Source organism: Symphodus melops, assembly GCF_947650265.1.
Source record: "Symphodus melops genome assembly, chromosome: 21".
NCBI classification, from domain to species: domain Eukaryota; kingdom Metazoa; phylum Chordata; class Actinopteri; order Labriformes; family Labridae; genus Symphodus; species Symphodus melops.
Window position 1 is genome coordinate 19,392,231 of NC_136711.1, and position 15,971 is coordinate 19,408,201.

A 15,971-nucleotide genomic window follows, 5' to 3' on the forward strand; every position below is an offset into this window, starting at 1 on the left:
ATCACGAGGCGACCTGGAGGTCCCGATGCATCTTTGACTCTATATGACGTGAACGCAGCTCGAGCCTCACGCGGGAACACCTGGCGCTCTAACATCCGACCCGCTCCGTCTCTGGGACGCAGGACTCTTCATTTGAGAGAAACAAAACGGACGGACGCAGAATCTGATTCCTCAAACTGATTACGAGTGAAAACGACAGATTCTGCCTCGTCTGGAAATCCTGCCACAGTTTCGGCAGCCTGGAGAATTTGGTGTGGAACAACAGAGAGGATACGTGGGAGTATCAAAGTGCTGTTTGCTTGATTGTAATCTCTCCCCCCCCCCCCCCCCCCCCGACCACATCCTGTTTACCTTTTAAGTCTCGTGTTTAATCCATCACCCGCAGACGTCTGCTGCTACAGTTTGCTCGTTTTACAAAAAGAGTTTTATGAATAATGAAGCTGGTGACATGTAATATGTCCACCATGTTAGACTAGAGGAGTGCACGCCATCGACCCCCCCTCCACCCCCCCCAAAAAGAAGATCCGGAGAGTGGTCAGGAGAACATGGAGTCCAGGTACGTCTGTACGTGGCTCTGATCAGCTGACAGTCTTTAGTGTTACTCGGGGGGGGGGGGGGGACACGAGCGGCTTCACGCGTTTCTCTTTTTTAATTTTGTCGATAAAGTTTCGTATTTCGTCCAGCTCCAGTCTTGGTCCTTGAGAGGAAAAAAAAAACAGGGAGGTGTTAAGAGTAGAAATCTTTAAACAAGCTCGAGGAGGTAAAAATGTGATTCCTGCATCAAAGGAAGAAAACATTTAACGTCTTTGTGAAAACATTTTTTGATATGGAAGTTTCAACTTTAAGATATTATTAACGGAGCAAACATCAGAGGAGAGACAGAGGAGAAACATGTGGTGCATTCATGCGGCGTCAGAAACATGGGAAAAGCGAGTTTCCGAGTTGTAAAGAAGAATGAGGTCAGAACATGTTTTTGTCCTCGTGTGACGACGGTTCTGTTAACGTGAGGATGAATTTAAGTCTCTTACGACAGAGACGCTCACACTTCCTGTTCGTAGCGTCCGCGGCCGTTTTGCTGCCGTTGTTCCAACATTCAGACTTCCTGAACTGAACTCACGGAATAAGAACGGCTTCCCAACTCGGAAACTGCGACCACCTTGAGCTGCGCCTGAACGCAGCATCAAGTCGGGTCCAACGGGGGGTGAGAGGTGACTTTAGCTCTGAGTCCGTTGCCGTGGTAACCGCGTGTTCGTATGACGATGTGCGTTTCTCTGAACATCGAGTGAGCGAAACTGCAATCAGCTGATCTGGAAGCAGAAACTCAGCTGAAGGTGAGTGAACTCAGACGGAGACTTAAAACGGGCTCCAGGTGTAAAAAAGTGGAGCGGGCCGAAGACGGAGACGATGGGACTTTTCTCACGATTTGGACGGTTCGTGGACGGACGAACAAACAAACTCACCACGATGCTCTTGGTGTGATCGTCAGCCGCCTCCTGCATCAGGCTGGTCAGCTGACTGAGGTACTTCTGGTTCTCCTGCAGCAGCCGCGGCGCAGCGTCACTGAAGAGAACACAGAGAGCACGATTCATCAGCGTGTTCACGTTGGACAGAATAGATCCTTCGTCACGGTCCCCTGTTTGACTCATTCAAGGACACTTCAGGAAGTGTTAGTGTTCAGGTGTGTGTGTGTGTGGGGGGGGGGTTACCTGTCGTTCGGCCCGGGGAGGGATGTGAGCGGATGCGGGGAGCTGACCGGTTGTGCCGACTGCGACCACTGAGACACCTGCAGCAGGTTGGACGACTCGGGACTCGCTGCTATCGAGCTCCTCGTCGAGTTTTGAGCCTTGAAGAGCGAAAGAGAGAGAAACGTTTGGCACACGCACCGACAGCTCACACGTGTCGTTAGGGTTACGCACACGAATGAGAGCGCCACATCCTCCCTCTGTGATCCAGAGCCGACCTCGCCATGACTTCATGTTTCCACACAGAATGAAGTTTTTCATTTCTCTAACGAGACAACAATCGGAATCTTTTACAGTTTCGGACTGCTGCTCTCGTAAATCCAGCCGCGTGAAGTCGCGGCCGTGTCTTCAGGACCTTCAGATAAATCTTATGACATTTTGTGGAATAATAATTTAAACAGTTAATAAAGATTAAATCCTCCAGGAATCAATCACTGTGAGTAGCTGCAAACCAGTACACAACGTTTTTATGACGTTTCACTTAATTATTCCCGAGCCTTAAGCCACACACACACACACACACACAGAGGGAGACTCACGCAGGCGATCTTCAGTAAATGCCAGAACTCTCTCTGTCTCTTGATCTGCATCTGCATCACCGTGTTGTCGGCGTCTTTAATGTTCTCCAGAGTTTTCTCTATGCGAGGAAACAAGTCGATGATCTTCTGCTTGCTGATCAGGATCTTACTGTCAGGAGTCGAGACGTAAACAAGACAAGTGTGTGAGACGTGTGTGTCTCTTCGCAGGACGTGGGGGGGGGGGGGGGGTTTGTTTTGTTTTTTTCATATCCGAACCTGAGGTGGGTGTAGAGGTCTTTGAGGACCTTGTCCTGGTTCTGGACGGTTTGAATGATCGCCTTCACCATCTCAGAGCTGTCACTGCTCACATCGGGCTCAGGCGCTGAGAGAAGAGCGGCAGATAAACGATTTAACTCGGGGAGAGTAAACGACCACGTGTGACGGAGAATTCAATGACTCTTACATTTACATTTCATCTTCAGCTGCCTGTAAAGCTCGATCGCCTTGTCTTCTCTGCAAGAAGATAAACACGTTAGATATGAACGTCTGTCTTCTTCTCCTTTTGTTTGCGTTGATGACATTTTGCAGGGTGTAACCCCGTAAACACTCACAGCTGTTCCATCTTGTCCCCTTGGCGACGAGCGTACGGACTCCTCTGAAGCTCCACGATCTCCGAGTGCAGAGCCATGATCTCGTCGTCCAGGTGGCTCACCTCTGCCACCTGCAGGACAAACCGAGGAATCACTGCGAAGCACTGCGAGCGTCTGGCCTCCACACTGACGAATGTGAAGCTCGTCTCAAAGACCAAATATTTGCTGTGAAAACATTCATTACCTGTGCGAACGCGGCGGCCCTCTCCTCGTTCTCCTGCCAGGCTTTCAGCATCTTCTCCGAGGCTGCAGACAAACACACACACACAGCTCGTCAAAACAAACACCATCCTGCCCGGCGCTATAAAAACACGCCCGTATGTAAATGTTCCCTGTGAGGGTCTCGCACGGAGGGAAAACAAACAGCTGCCGGTGCACACTCACATATGCCGTAGTGCATCTGATCGCTGTACTTCTCCAGGTCGTACTGGATGCTGCTCTTGAAGAAGTCCAGCTTGGCTTTGAGCTGCTGAGAGAAGCCGAACATGCTGTTCTTACACCTGGTCAGGTTGGTGTTGTAGCGCAGGAGGCTCAACCTGGAGAGGAACGAAGCAGAGAGCGTGAAGTGTTTGACAGAGGCCGGAGTGCTGCGGGTTCCGGCTGGTCGCCTGATAAAAGAGCCTCCTCTTACAGGTGAGCAGCCCGGAGAGCAGCTGGAGCTTCTTGGTGCGATACTAAATGACGCGATAAACTCAGGAGGCATAAAATGTGCCCACGATAAGAATAGACAGATTAGTGCAGGTGAAAGAGAGATAATGCGCCTGCAAACACACAAAAGCACAAACAGGATCTCTGCAGCTTGTTTGCAGTGCAGATAAAAATCAGCTCGGCCTTCATCAAAAAATCTAAACCTTTCTTATTCTAGGAAACTACAACCAACATTTTTAAAGGTCACATACTCTTTTCAACCCTTTTTAATAAGTCTCAGAGCTCCCACGTAGAAGAGACACATCCCTGATTTGTAGTCATAATTAAAAAACAAACAACCCCTCCTCCTCCAATCACATGGCACCTTTATGTTTTTAAAGGAGCAGCCCACAGATGTTTATAAAGTGACTCACATAGCAGCTCTTTGTCCTTGGAACAGTCTGCTGTAGTCGTCTTTTAGGCCGCAGATGTAGCTCACGGCTTCACCCCAAACCTTCTTCAGCGCCACCAGGGGCAGCTGAGTCTTGGCTTCTTGCACTAGAGAGGTTAAAAAAAAACACACAAAGTGTTCAAACGGAAAGGAGACGGGTAAGATCGAGGTGTCGGGACCTGCGGGGAACACGGGAGAGGAACTCACCGATGGTGTTGACTTTGTCGGGCAGCTGTCTGGCGCTGAACGGCCCGGAGTACTTGGTGATGCTCCTGTCAAACAGGTAGACGATGTAGCTGTCCCAGCCTCTCTGCACAGGACACAATACAAGCATCACTTACAGGAGAACTCTTTTCCTGTCACCCAGAGGAGAACGAACGAGTCCCTGAACACACATCCACCGACTGTGTGTGTGTGTGTGTGTGTGTGTGTGTGTGTGTGAGAGAGAGAGAGTGGTAATATGCACATGCAGCCTTCTTCTCCTTCATTATTGCTTCCCGAGCAACAAGACACGTTCTCTACACACCCACTACTCTTTGTAAATGTTCCAGTGGGAGACGTTAACGTTTGCTCTATCAGCAAGACGACACAGAGGACGGGCTTTCACTCTCATTTGGGGATCTTGCAAAAACCACTTAAGACCTTCTCTCGAGTCTTTGGACTCCGAGTCTTAATGTAAAGAGAAACATCAGATCCCAGTTTGAGCTGATTTCGTTCTGTCGACAGGAGAGAAGGAGTTTATTAATGTGTTCAATACTTTTCTATCCTATCATCCAGGTCTACACTCCCCCTCCCGCCCACTATGCTCAGCCAATCAAAGGTCTGATCCAGCCGTCACAGCAGGTTCCTAAGACCTTAACGAGACTCTTCTGCTCTGTCGCCCCCCGGTGGTCGAACAAACTCCCACACTCCCAAACTCCCAACCCATCAGCGTCATCCAACTCCCAACAGGATGACGCTGATGGTTTTGTTTGATGGTGTCTTATTAAGGATGGTTTTGATGTTTATTAGAGCACTCAAGAACAGCTGCTTCTGGTCACTTCCTGTCAGCCCCTGTGGTCACTTCCTGTCAGCCCCTGTGGTCACTTCCTGTCAGCCCCTATGGTCATTTCCTGTCAGCCCCTGTGGTCACTTCCTGTCAGCCCCTGTGGTCACTTCCTGTCAGCCCCTGTTTGCGTCTGATCAGACTTAAAGCTGTTTGGTCGTCTCACCACTCCATCGAGGACACACTGCGCAGCGGGCTTCCTGGGATCCAGCGACACTCCCGTCTCCTGCAGCAGCTCCTGGTTCACCACTTCGATCTTCGTCTCGGCCTCGATGCGTTTCTGCAGACTGTGGAGGCTTTCGTCGGGGGTCAGCTGGAAGGAGTGGACCTGGGCCGTGGCCATGTTCAGGATGTGGACCACCTGGACCGGAACAGGTCAAAAACAGTTTGATCAAAGTCCTCTCTGCAGAAATAAATCCTCCACTCCTGACATGCAGATTTGTTTTGTTGTTTTACTGCAGGTCAAAGGTCAAGTGTGAATATTCTGCTTTTCTACTGATTCTACTTTTGTCACAAGTCCTCAAAGAAAAAGTGCTCGCTTGACAATCATCAGTGCGACTGACAGAGGAGCAGCGAAGTGCGATAATCTTACAATTTGGTGATACAAGCGTTTAAATTGGCACGAGCAGTCTCCATGAGTCACATGACAATAAGCCTCCCACAGCTACTTGTAATGTAAAGTAGCTTTGTGGAGCTCGGCCAGGGTGAGGCAGGTTATGATGGGAGTACTTCTCAGAGCAGATACCCGCTCAGGTGTGCTACTCATTGGGTGATAACTCGTTGTACTGGCGTGCGGATCGCTCCTCTGTCATTTCTTAATGACACTTTGTGAAAGTCAACAATCTAAGAAAGATTAAGCACAGCTCAGGCTGGAGGATTAGAGTGGATAAGTGATCCTAAAGACCAATAATCAGAAATATGAGGGAATAATGACGAGTTTGAACAAAGCAAACATAAAGCTCCTCGTGATCAAACATTTTGGTTTGCTTATATGAACAGGAAGTTAGATATGTACACGTTTCAGACGGACGAGCAATCAGCATTTCTCTGCATCTGAAGTGAAAGCAATCAGTTAAAGGAGTATTACGTAAATGCAACTTGACCCAGATTCAGATACGAACTCTAAAGCAATCAGTGATCTTCAGAGGAAACGACACTTAAAAAAAAAAAAAGAAAGCCAGCCTCTCACCTTCATACTCAGAATCTGCTCCAGCACTTCGAAGCACATCGGTTTCCTGGTCTCGCCTTTGGTTTGTCCTCCTCTTTGGACCGGATCCCACGTCAACATCAGCTGCAGCAGAGACTCCATCTGCTCCAGCAGAGTCCTGTAAAACAGCAATTAAAACCTGTTCAAGGAGGGAAGTTGGCAGCGGATGCTTGGGAGCATAAAGGCTGCGGCTCGAGTCCATTCTGCTTTCAAAATGAGATACCAGTGAAGAACAACGTGATGAGTGAAGTGATGTATTTTTAGCGTGCACCGGCTGCTCACCTGCTGAGGTTGTTCGGGTAAGGGAGGTGTGTGGAGAACTTGACTTCTCCGTTCAGATCCTCAACAGCCATGATGTCTTTTGGACCCTTATTTTTCACTTTGCTCGCCCTTTAAATCAGAAGAAGACTTGAAAATAACACCATGACAAGATTTAATGGTTATTTTATTCTCCTTCTCTTCTGGTGAAATCAGTGTCAGAGCTCCTCTTCATCATGTGTGTGAAGTGTGTTGTTGTAAATCCACTCTGATCCTGTATTTGATCATGTCTATAAACCCCTCTATTTCAGCCCTGCTCAGAACAGGCCGTTTCTGTGTCTGTAGCTTTAAATATGTAAATGAGCTGTGTCTGACCACGCCCCCTCTCTGGAAGGGCTCGGGTGTACTCGGTGCTTTAATTCAGGTCGTCTTACCACTGCACAGGCTGCAGGTTGTGCAGGAACGGACGAAAACCACAGCTGCATTCAAAGATCATGGTGCCAAAGCTCCAGTAGTCCACGGTGACGGTGTACGGCTGGTTCTCAAACAGCTCCGGGGCCTGCAGAGAGAGAACAGAGCGTTTCAACACGATGTAATGGATCCACAACTACAGAGCTTTTTAAAAATCATTATTCCATATCTTCTTTTCCGTTGACAAAACACATAAATAAAAGACTGAAGCATTTCAATCCATACTCGGTTTGAGCGACAGATTGAATAAAGCGAGGTGCATCCGAGGGCAAGAAATGAATGACTCGTTTGCTTACCAGGTACTGAAGCGTGCCTACAAAGGAGGTGCACAGACTGCCCTGGTCCAGGTCTTTGGCATAGCCCAGGTCAATGATTTTGTGAACCAGCTGTCGAAGAAGAGGAATATAGAAAAGTGAGACGGATTCTTTACATTTCAAAGAAAAGCAGAAAGGTGTCAAATCCAGACGAGGTTGTTCACCTTCCCGTTGATTTCCTGCAGCACGATGTTTTCAGGTTTAAGGTCTCTGTGTATGATCTTGTTTTCATGCAGATACTGGATACCAGATCCTGGAAGAGAAGATTGTGATTCAACTGAATGATGATGTTCTTAAGGAGACATTTCTTAATGAGAAAAACTGCACATTGATAAAGAGTGGACGTACCAACGTCGTTGAGTAACGAGAGAACCTCACTCTCCTTCAGACCGCAGCAGTTTTCAGGTTTGCTCAGCATCTGTAATCCAAACACAAGTTTGATATTCTGAGGATGAACTTTATAGTCTGTATGAGAAATAGCTGCCTTCGGCTTTGTGTCCACCGAGCTTTTTTTCCCCATTTTTTCCGAAGTACCAGCAGGTTTTTTTCTTCAATTGTTTGTAATGAGGTGAGAGCTGTTGCAGCAGAGAGCGGCCAAAGAAAGCAGCCACTGGTCGGACTAGAACCAGGGCTGCCCGCTTGGAGGAAGCAGCCCCTCAACTCATATTCAAGATATCATTCTGAGGATTGTAATGTGGTGGATTTATATTAGCCACTGGCCACCCTTTAACTGTAAATGATGACCGTTTAAATGTATGTTGATTCTGTATCACTCTTCTTTCTTGTGGATCCTCAGCTTAGATACAATTATGCAGATGGCTCCAAGGAAAAACGGTTGTGAACGGCTGCTTCCTTCGAGCCCCTCACCTTCCTCAGGTCCCCCCTCGAGCAATACTCCATGGCCAACAGTGGAAGATCGTTTAACGCTATCTGCATCATTTCCTCAGGGACGTCTCGGGCTGTCACGACATTAATGTGATTCAACCTGAGTGAGAGGGAAGGAGCACATTGCTATTTAATTACTCAAATAATGCACAGTCATCTCCTGCTACAGATGCCTTATGAAAATCAACAGGAAGGATGCGGCTACAGTTTTGTAAATCAGAAACATGACAGCGGGTCATAAGTTCTGTCAGGATATCAGGACATACATCCGTAAAATTCTTCTGACTCCAAAAAGTGAAAAAGTGTTGAGAAAACGAGTCTAACTTTTTCATGATCTGGATTTCTCGCTTCCATCTATCCTTGTTTCTGGGTGTCAGCTCCAGACGGCACATTTTCACAGCTAGCTTTTCTTTTGTTTCCTGTAAAACAGACAACAGAAATTCCATTGTTTTACCAGCACATAAAAGCGTACAACAGAAATAGCAGTTTTGGTTTAGCTTTGGTGGAGCATTTCCTCGTGTGTCTTTTTAAACTGTCTAGACAAATACAGCACTTATTTCCAGAAGGAGGGGGGGTGTAAATGTACTTGTGATTTCTTTTCTAATCTTCTGACTCCTCAAAGCTCTTTTACACAGCGTGGTGTAACCTTCCATGTTTTCTGAAATACTTTATTAATCCCTGAGGGAAATTATGTTATGTTATTATGTGAAACTCTGTTATTGAGAGACACAAACAGGACCTGTGGACATGCATTAGTGGAGAAATGTCAATGTTTTGTATTACAATATATTGAACACGGGCTACTGTGGTCCAGGGCCAATGACAAAACATGAAACTTGCAGAGTTTGATCTGCTTTTGCGCATGTCTGCCATTTTTATTGTCTCTACAGAGGAGTGAAGTCTACTGGGAAAACTCAGGGGGGCGGGGCTTATCATATTTAAAGAGACATACACCAAAACAGACCGTTCTGAGAGAGCTGGTTTCTACAGGGTCACAAACCTCCTCTGGTGCTTGATTCATGTTATATTCTAAACCAAAGCACAGCACAGATGTTTTATTTAGAGCACAGGGGGGTTGTTTGAAAACAGGTGGAAAAGGGGGATAATGAGTCCCCTTTAATTCAAGTAAATAGCTGTATGTGCTTTGGATGCCATAATGGGGTCAAAAAAAAAAGATTGGGAATGACTTTGTCTTCCTTTAAAACCCTCGTCTTCTTCTTCTTCTTCTTCTAAATGAAGTGTGGTGTCAGGCAATCATCTGTCTTTTACTCACACGATGTTGATAGAGGTAAACATGAGCAAAACCGCCCATGCCCAGCCTCTCCTTCAGCTCCCAGTCTCCGCAGTTTTGGCTCTGCCTGAAGGGAGGTTTCTCCATTGTTCAGACGAAAGCTGAACCAGAGTGTGACGTAACAAAAACACAATTAATTCACTTAGAATCAATACAAACTGTGTAAACGCACAGGAGATTTACTTATACGAACGTAAGGACAGTTAAGAAGCAGCTAATCACGAAGCGAGGGATGTGGCTACATCCTGGAACAGATGCCTGGCTAACGTCAGGTTACAGCGATTTAAACACATTAGGGTCACACAGAAGACGTGACACAAGTGGCTTGTGTATTTGTGTCGACTCGACTTGTCAAACATAAGAGAATAAGCATGAAAACATAGCTCAATGTTTGTTATTTGGCTAACAGTCTAGCTAACAGCAGCTCAGCTTCCAGGAAAAAGACGTGACCGTTGACGTTTCTTTTTCTCGAACGTTCGGAAATGAAAGGCTTCGACGCCGCTTTAAACTGACGTTGTCATGGCGACCGTCCAGGAGAGTAAGTTTAGAGACTTACTTCTTATTTCTGTGACAGTGACATGAGCTGTTCCCTCCGCTGGAAATGCGTTTTTTGGTCCCGCTGACTTGTCTTGTTGTTTTCGGGTCCACAACACAACGCAAGGCGACGTGACCAGTGTGTACTTTCCTGCGTGACGTCATCACGCACACCGGCTGCGTTCGTAGAAAACGAAGCGAGGAAGAAAAAAACGAATCGAGGGAAAACACCGACTGTTGTCAAGGCAACGCAGAAAAAAAATGACTGCCAAGTTTTTTTTATGGCCAGGTAAACAAACTTGGTCTAAGCTGTTTTTTATTTTAGCACGACAGATCAATACAATTGTTTTGATTTAATTTAAATAAAAATGTACAGGTATGAATATGCATGTGTTTTTAAACCATTGTGAACATTATTTTGTTCAAAGTAGTGCTGAAATAAACATGATTATTCTAACAGTAGGGACTCAAAGCAAAGATGTGCTCCTAGTGTCAATTAAAAAGAAAATACACCCTACATTGATTATTTACCTAAGTAATTATCTAGTCAATGATTGTGCATTGTAAAGAAAGTGTCCACATTTAGAGAGGGGCCATTTTGTTTATTTGTTTGTGTATTTATATGATCACTTGCGTGGTAACAGACGTTTGCTTTGCGATGTGACTGACTTGATTGATGAGATTTCTCTTTCTTATTCTCGACTGTGGAAACAGTTCTTCATAAATCAAAGTGTTATTGCTAATTTCTCTATCGGACACAATAATGTGGAGACGCAGGCAAGCTTCCAAAACACTTTTATTTTCATCTTCCACCTCCCATAAAGAAGCTCACAAACAACATTTCCCTTGGTGAGTTTAAAACAAGGCAGTGACACATGTAGCTCAGTGTGTGTGTGGAGCATCAAATGAACATTGCCTCTCTGAACCTGCACCAGTCATAAAACAAAAACAAAACACTGAGACACATTGGATCAGAACTTGTATACGTGTAAAAAGATTAGTTTGAGTCTCCAAAACAACGACTGCTTTAAATATTCCTTCATTCACATTGAAATAAACTCAAAACAAAAACAACAAAAATGACCTTGAGCTCAAGGACAGAGGGGGAAAATATGTCGACCTACTTCCTATATTAACCCTTCATGTAATACTCTAACCATATTATAAATGAACGCAGGCCATAACATCTCATGCTTTATTTACATTCAGAAATGAGGCTTCTGGATGGACAGAACATTTTGTCCAGACGGCTGCACACAGGCACTTCGGCTTTAACCGAGGTGAAGCCTGCAGCCGTGCACACGCAGAACCGCAGGGTGACTTTCACACGAGCATCGCAGAAACCCTTGAGAGGGGAACCAGACGTACATTCAAGCTAACCAGCGCCATGGAGATCCTGCAGCTGCTCTTTGATGTAAGGGAGTGGAGGCAACACATGATGGGGGGGGGGGGGGGGACCTCTGAGACTCTGTCAAGGTGGAGCTGCCTCCCTTTATGTACTACATCCATCCATACTGTACGGAGCCTGTGCCCAGAATATCTCATCACATGCTGTCAGGTTAGGTTATCTCTCTATCTGGAGGTGATTTGATGCAGACACGCCTTCATCTGTTTTCTCAACCTGCAGGTTATTTTCACTTCATTCATAGATTAGCCTTTAAAAAGACAATAATACTACTGCTTTAATGTAAACAAGCATTTCCTCACGTTGAAAAAGCTGGAACCAGCAAAAATGTGACTTAATGAGTAGAAAATGGCCAAAAAAAAAATCACAAGAAAAAAAATTCTCCAATTGATTGACCTTTGACCTACTTATCGATCAACAAGCTCTGTTGCTGGTTTTTATTTCAGTTTCCGGTTTTAATAAAGCTTTAAAATCCAATCAGTGTGATTTTTTTATTGTCGTTAAATCAGCTGGATATTTTCTCCAGTACTTGTGAAGTTTTATCAGTGATGGTTCACATTTGATTATTGGCATTTCCGCTTTTAAAAAACGTCCTCAAAGTTATCGAATCCGTGCAGATCCTTTTTGTTTTTGGTCGACTAACAGCTGCAGCTCTTATGAAATCCAAAAAGGGCCAGAATGAGACCACACACATTCTTATAAATCGATCCGGTTCGTGTGTTTTCATGGTTTCATTTACTTTGGCCACGTGAGTTTTGGCGTCCCCTCAGGAACCCCCGGATCCCAGATTGGGAACCAATGATGTCCCAGAAATCCCAGAAGGGTTTTAATTTTAGAGACAAGATCTTAAAGCTCGAAATTAATTCTTGACTTTAAAAACAGCAGGTGGAAAACAACGTAAGTGCTCTGTAAAAGACAAAGTAATCATAGGAGTCCATTCAAAGCTGGTGGTTAGACTTTGTTCCTGTTTTTTGTACATCTGTGCTTCATGGGCGCGTCGGCTGTGCTTGTCAGAGGCTCAGCTGGTGACGTTTATTTTCACATTTTTGAAAGAAAAAGGGCAACAGTTTAAAACTCTTCAATTACAGCTCGTTAGTCCTGGATGAAATGTGAGAAGTGCTTTTTATCTAATATTTGGATTCACGTGACGTCAGCGTCCTCATCAGTGGACCATGAATGATTTTAACATGAGTCTGTGCGCCCTCTGACGCTTTGGACACTTTATAAACATGATAAATAAAACACAGAGATGTGATGTAAAGTCTCATGAGCAGCTACGATAACGATATGCACACAGTGAAGAACGAGCATGAGATGTGACAAAGATGAGAAAAGCTGCAGATTCACACGATTTTCTTTTTCATTTTCAAACATCGTTTGGCAAAAATAGTAGTGAACCATGGCAGTGATTGTGTCTTTGAATTACTTTTTTTTTTTGAGTCCTAAAACCTTAAAGATTCTCTGTTCCACACAGCAAGAGAGAAATACTCGATTAGTTTGGCTTTTTTTGTTGGAAAGTCGGACGAAAATGTCTCCGAACTGCAACAGAACGTGACGTCGGAGCCTGAATATTCAAATATCTTCAACTGATTCAAAGAGCAGAAAGGATGAAGAAGAAACAACACGAAAACTGCACAGTCACAGCATGCACAAACAGCAAGACACACACACACACACACACACATTCAGGTGTAAACTCACACACACACACACACACACACACACACACACGCACACACACACTTGACATCTCGAGTTATTCACTCAAACAGCTCTCGTCTGGTTTCAGCCCTGCAGTTCCCGTCCCGGCCTCAGGTGAGTGGGCGGAGTCATGCATATTCACTGCAGGTGCAGCTCAGATGTGTATGGCTGAAAAAAACTGAACAGCTCCCCCTAATGGCCAGACACTGACTCTGCAGCTGGTCAAGGTGTTAAAAGCCTGAGTAGATAAATGGTTAAACATCGACAACGCCATGAGGTGTGTATGGCTACCAAAAACCTTGTAACACACTCTTTTACACTCTTCTCCCCGGTTCATGCATTTCGCTCCACAGTTTCAACCGACTTTTAAAATCATGCTAGTTCAGAGCGAACCATGCGCCATCTTTGGAAAAACCTCCTCTTTTTTTTTTAAATTTATATATTTTTTTTTAACACCTTTCTCCTCGACTGTCCTTTCAAAAACATCAAAAGCATCTTTAAGTGATGTACGGACCTCCGACAGGCTCAGACACACGCTGTGCTGATTTCGCACCACCGTGTAAGAAAAGAACAGCAGATAGTTAGCGTGTAGCACGTCTCTCATACCTAACGCTTCTTCACAATGAAGTGTTGAATATATTGTAAATATACTTTGTCGTCATATATCCTACAATATAACAGTGCATTTTATATACAACATATCCTGGATGCTTACAAAGAGTATGGGTAACATATTTCCTTTTACAATATTCATCGTATACTTCGACATACACAGGTGGAATAAGGTTCAACATCAACAAACGGCTGTAAAATACTGTAAAAATATTGAAAAACAAGAACATTCAGGGTCTGCCTGGTGAGTGGTCAAATGGGGGGAGGAGGGGAGGGGGCGGGGCTATAAGTACAGACATGTTGGGTTATGGCACCGGCATGAAGAGAAACGACCCCAGAGAGAAGAACTTTTCCCTCGAATCAGAAAAAAAGGCCTAAAAAAAAAAGAAGCTGTGCTGGATGCAAGCATGCGGATCACTAAAAAAAAAAAAAAAAAAAAAAAACGAACTCTCGGCCAAGAAGAAATAGAGAACAGAAGCACAACCACGGGACAGAAGCAGAAAGAGATCGCGTGTTCAAGTAGAGCAAACCCCCCCAAAATTAAACCTTTTGATAAGATGCAGTTAAATCAGGAGCGACTCCGACTGACGCTTTTCGCCTCTAATTGGGCGCCAGTGATCGAGAGACGAGGAGAGAGGAGGCGCACCAGCTCGTCACGTCGTATCCTGCAGACACGACTTCCATCGTCCCCCGTCTTCACACCGTCTTCAGTGGAAGAGGAGCTGAAAGCTGTGATGTCCTGCTCCTGTGTGGAATGTGAACACACCACGAGGGATGTGGCGGGGAAAAAAAAGAAAAAGGAGCTGGGAATGTGACGGCTCCTTTAAGACCCGGTGACGCTTTCAAAGTCAAGTCAACTTTTACACTTTAAAACCAACTGAGAACAAACAATCAGTCGTCTGAGAAATGGGATGTTTTCAAAATGTTTGGTCCCAAAACTGAATGAAAGTCAAGATAAAGGTGGGAGAACAAGTTTGAGTGGAGAGGTGCCTTGAAAGAAGAAAAGGGGAGAAAAGTAAAGGATGCTGGATGTTGGCTTCCTGTCCGCTGTTCAGTGTGAGCACCGTGTTTATCTCCGTCTCTGCTGCTGCTGCTGCAGCCGGCTCTCAAAGACACCTCATCTCTGCACACCTGTGACCTCCCACCTCCCGCACCAACATCCTGGCCGGGGTTTTCCCAGCCCTCCTCTGGTAGACGAGGAAGATCGGGGTGCCGAGTCGGGGCGTCGTGGTCGGGGGGAAGGGTTGTGGGGGTAGACCCTCACTCCTGCTCCCCCCCTTCAAGCAGAGCTCCAAACCCTCCTGGATCTCAAATAAAAACCGCTGCAGGGAGACAGCCCGCCGCTGGCAGTGCAACGCTGCGCCGCTCCCCGGCGCCCCGCGCCCCGCCTCACTTCTTGACGGCCTGTCTGTAGCTGTGTCTCTGTCCCTCCTGGCGGGGTTTGCTGCCGCTGCAGGCGCTGGCTTTGCTGCTGGTGCCTCCGTCTCTGCTGCTGGCCTGGCTCACCTGGCTGGCCTGGCTGCTGTCCTGCAGCGTGGGGCTGGAGTGAGCTCTTTGCAGCCCGTTATCCTCCAGCAGCTGCGACTCGAACAGAGACAGGTCCTCCTCGCCGCTCCGGATTTTAGCTCGCAGCAGCATCACGTACGTCCCGTAGCGTGTTTTCTGTGAAGGATGGAGACACACACACACACACACATTCAGCTGCAGGACTGTGAAAACGATTCCACGCCTCACTGATTTTTCCAATTTGCTTTTCCTCTCAGCTCACCTCGAACTCCAGATACTCGTCTTTCTGGCGGTACTCTTCCAGCTCCCGACCTTTGACCTTGCGGTCAGGAGGGTAGGATCGCAGCTCGGTCAGCTCGGTGGAGAGACCTCTGAATCGAGCTTCATGACATCTGACCTGCTCCTCCTGTGAGGCACAGAGTCGGACTGATCATCAGTTTTCACCGAATCTCTTCTCCCACCTCATCAGCACGCCAAAACACGGCGTCTTCACTGACCTCGTTCCCTCAGCCCCCCCCCCCCTCCTGTGTCCAGCCTACGGTCGCCTTTCTTATCCCAGTTTTGTTTTCTTTCCTGGAGTTTGTGCTTGGCTGCCTCATCTCTTCTGCTTCCTCTCCTTTGTTGTTTTAAATTAAACTCTCGGCTGTTTTCATTTACCCTAAATTTCCTCTCGCTGCTTCTTCGGCAGGTTTTTCACAGATGCTCACAAAAAGAGGAAATCACCTAAAAATCACCTTTTTTTGCTGCCTCTCCT

General features: G+C 46.1%; 2 protein-coding genes across 3 annotated transcripts in view; both read right to left on the reverse strand.

Annotated features, from left to right (window-relative positions):
- Positions 1-317: 317 nt before the first annotated feature.
- Positions 318-10,130, reverse strand: LOC306817066 (inhibitor of nuclear factor kappa-B kinase subunit alpha-like). Its single transcript, XM_079333658.1, has 22 exons — positions 10,016-10,130; positions 9,442-9,560; positions 8,493-8,587; positions 8,151-8,268; positions 7,632-7,701; positions 7,448-7,536; positions 7,266-7,355; positions 6,933-7,057; positions 6,523-6,630; positions 6,223-6,358; positions 5,200-5,394; positions 4,196-4,298; positions 3,972-4,095; positions 3,295-3,446; positions 3,095-3,156; positions 2,872-2,981; positions 2,724-2,773; positions 2,537-2,642; positions 2,282-2,429; positions 1,707-1,843; positions 1,461-1,560; positions 318-697 (listed from the first exon to the last, which is right to left on the reverse strand). The coding sequence occupies exons 2-22, from the start codon at positions 9,544-9,546 to the stop codon at positions 632-634; spliced, it is 2,289 nt and encodes a 762-aa protein (XP_079189784.1). The 5' UTR covers positions 9,547-9,560; positions 10,016-10,130; the 3' UTR covers positions 318-631.
- Positions 10,131-10,771: 641 nt separating this feature from the next.
- LOC306817055 (uncharacterized protein) overlaps positions 10,772-15,971 on the reverse strand; it is a 58,378-nt gene continuing 53,178 nt past the window's right edge. For both annotated transcript variants that reach the window (XM_079333619.1, XM_079333620.1), the window contains exons 16-17: positions 15,480-15,623; positions 10,772-15,373 (exon numbers count right to left, since the gene is read on the reverse strand). In XM_079333619.1, the coding sequence (XP_079189745.1) occupies positions 15,101-15,373; positions 15,480-15,623 (417 nt within the window). In that variant the 3' untranslated portion in view covers positions 10,772-15,100. The remainder of the gene's footprint in view (positions 15,374-15,479; positions 15,624-15,971) is intronic.

Coding starts and splice junctions, on each gene's coding strand:
- LOC306817066 (XM_079333658.1), bottom strand. CDS start 9,546: ATGGAGAAACCTCCCTTCAGGCAGAGCCAAAACTGCGGAGACTGGGAG. Junction 7,058..7,265: donor TAGGCACGCTTCAGTACCTG/GTAAGCAAACGA, acceptor CTCTCTCTGCAG/GCCCCGGAGCTGTTTGAGAA. Junction 698..1,460: donor ATCACACCAAGAGCATCGTG/GTGAGTTTGTTT, acceptor TTTCCTCTCAAG/GACCAAGACTGGAGCTGGAC.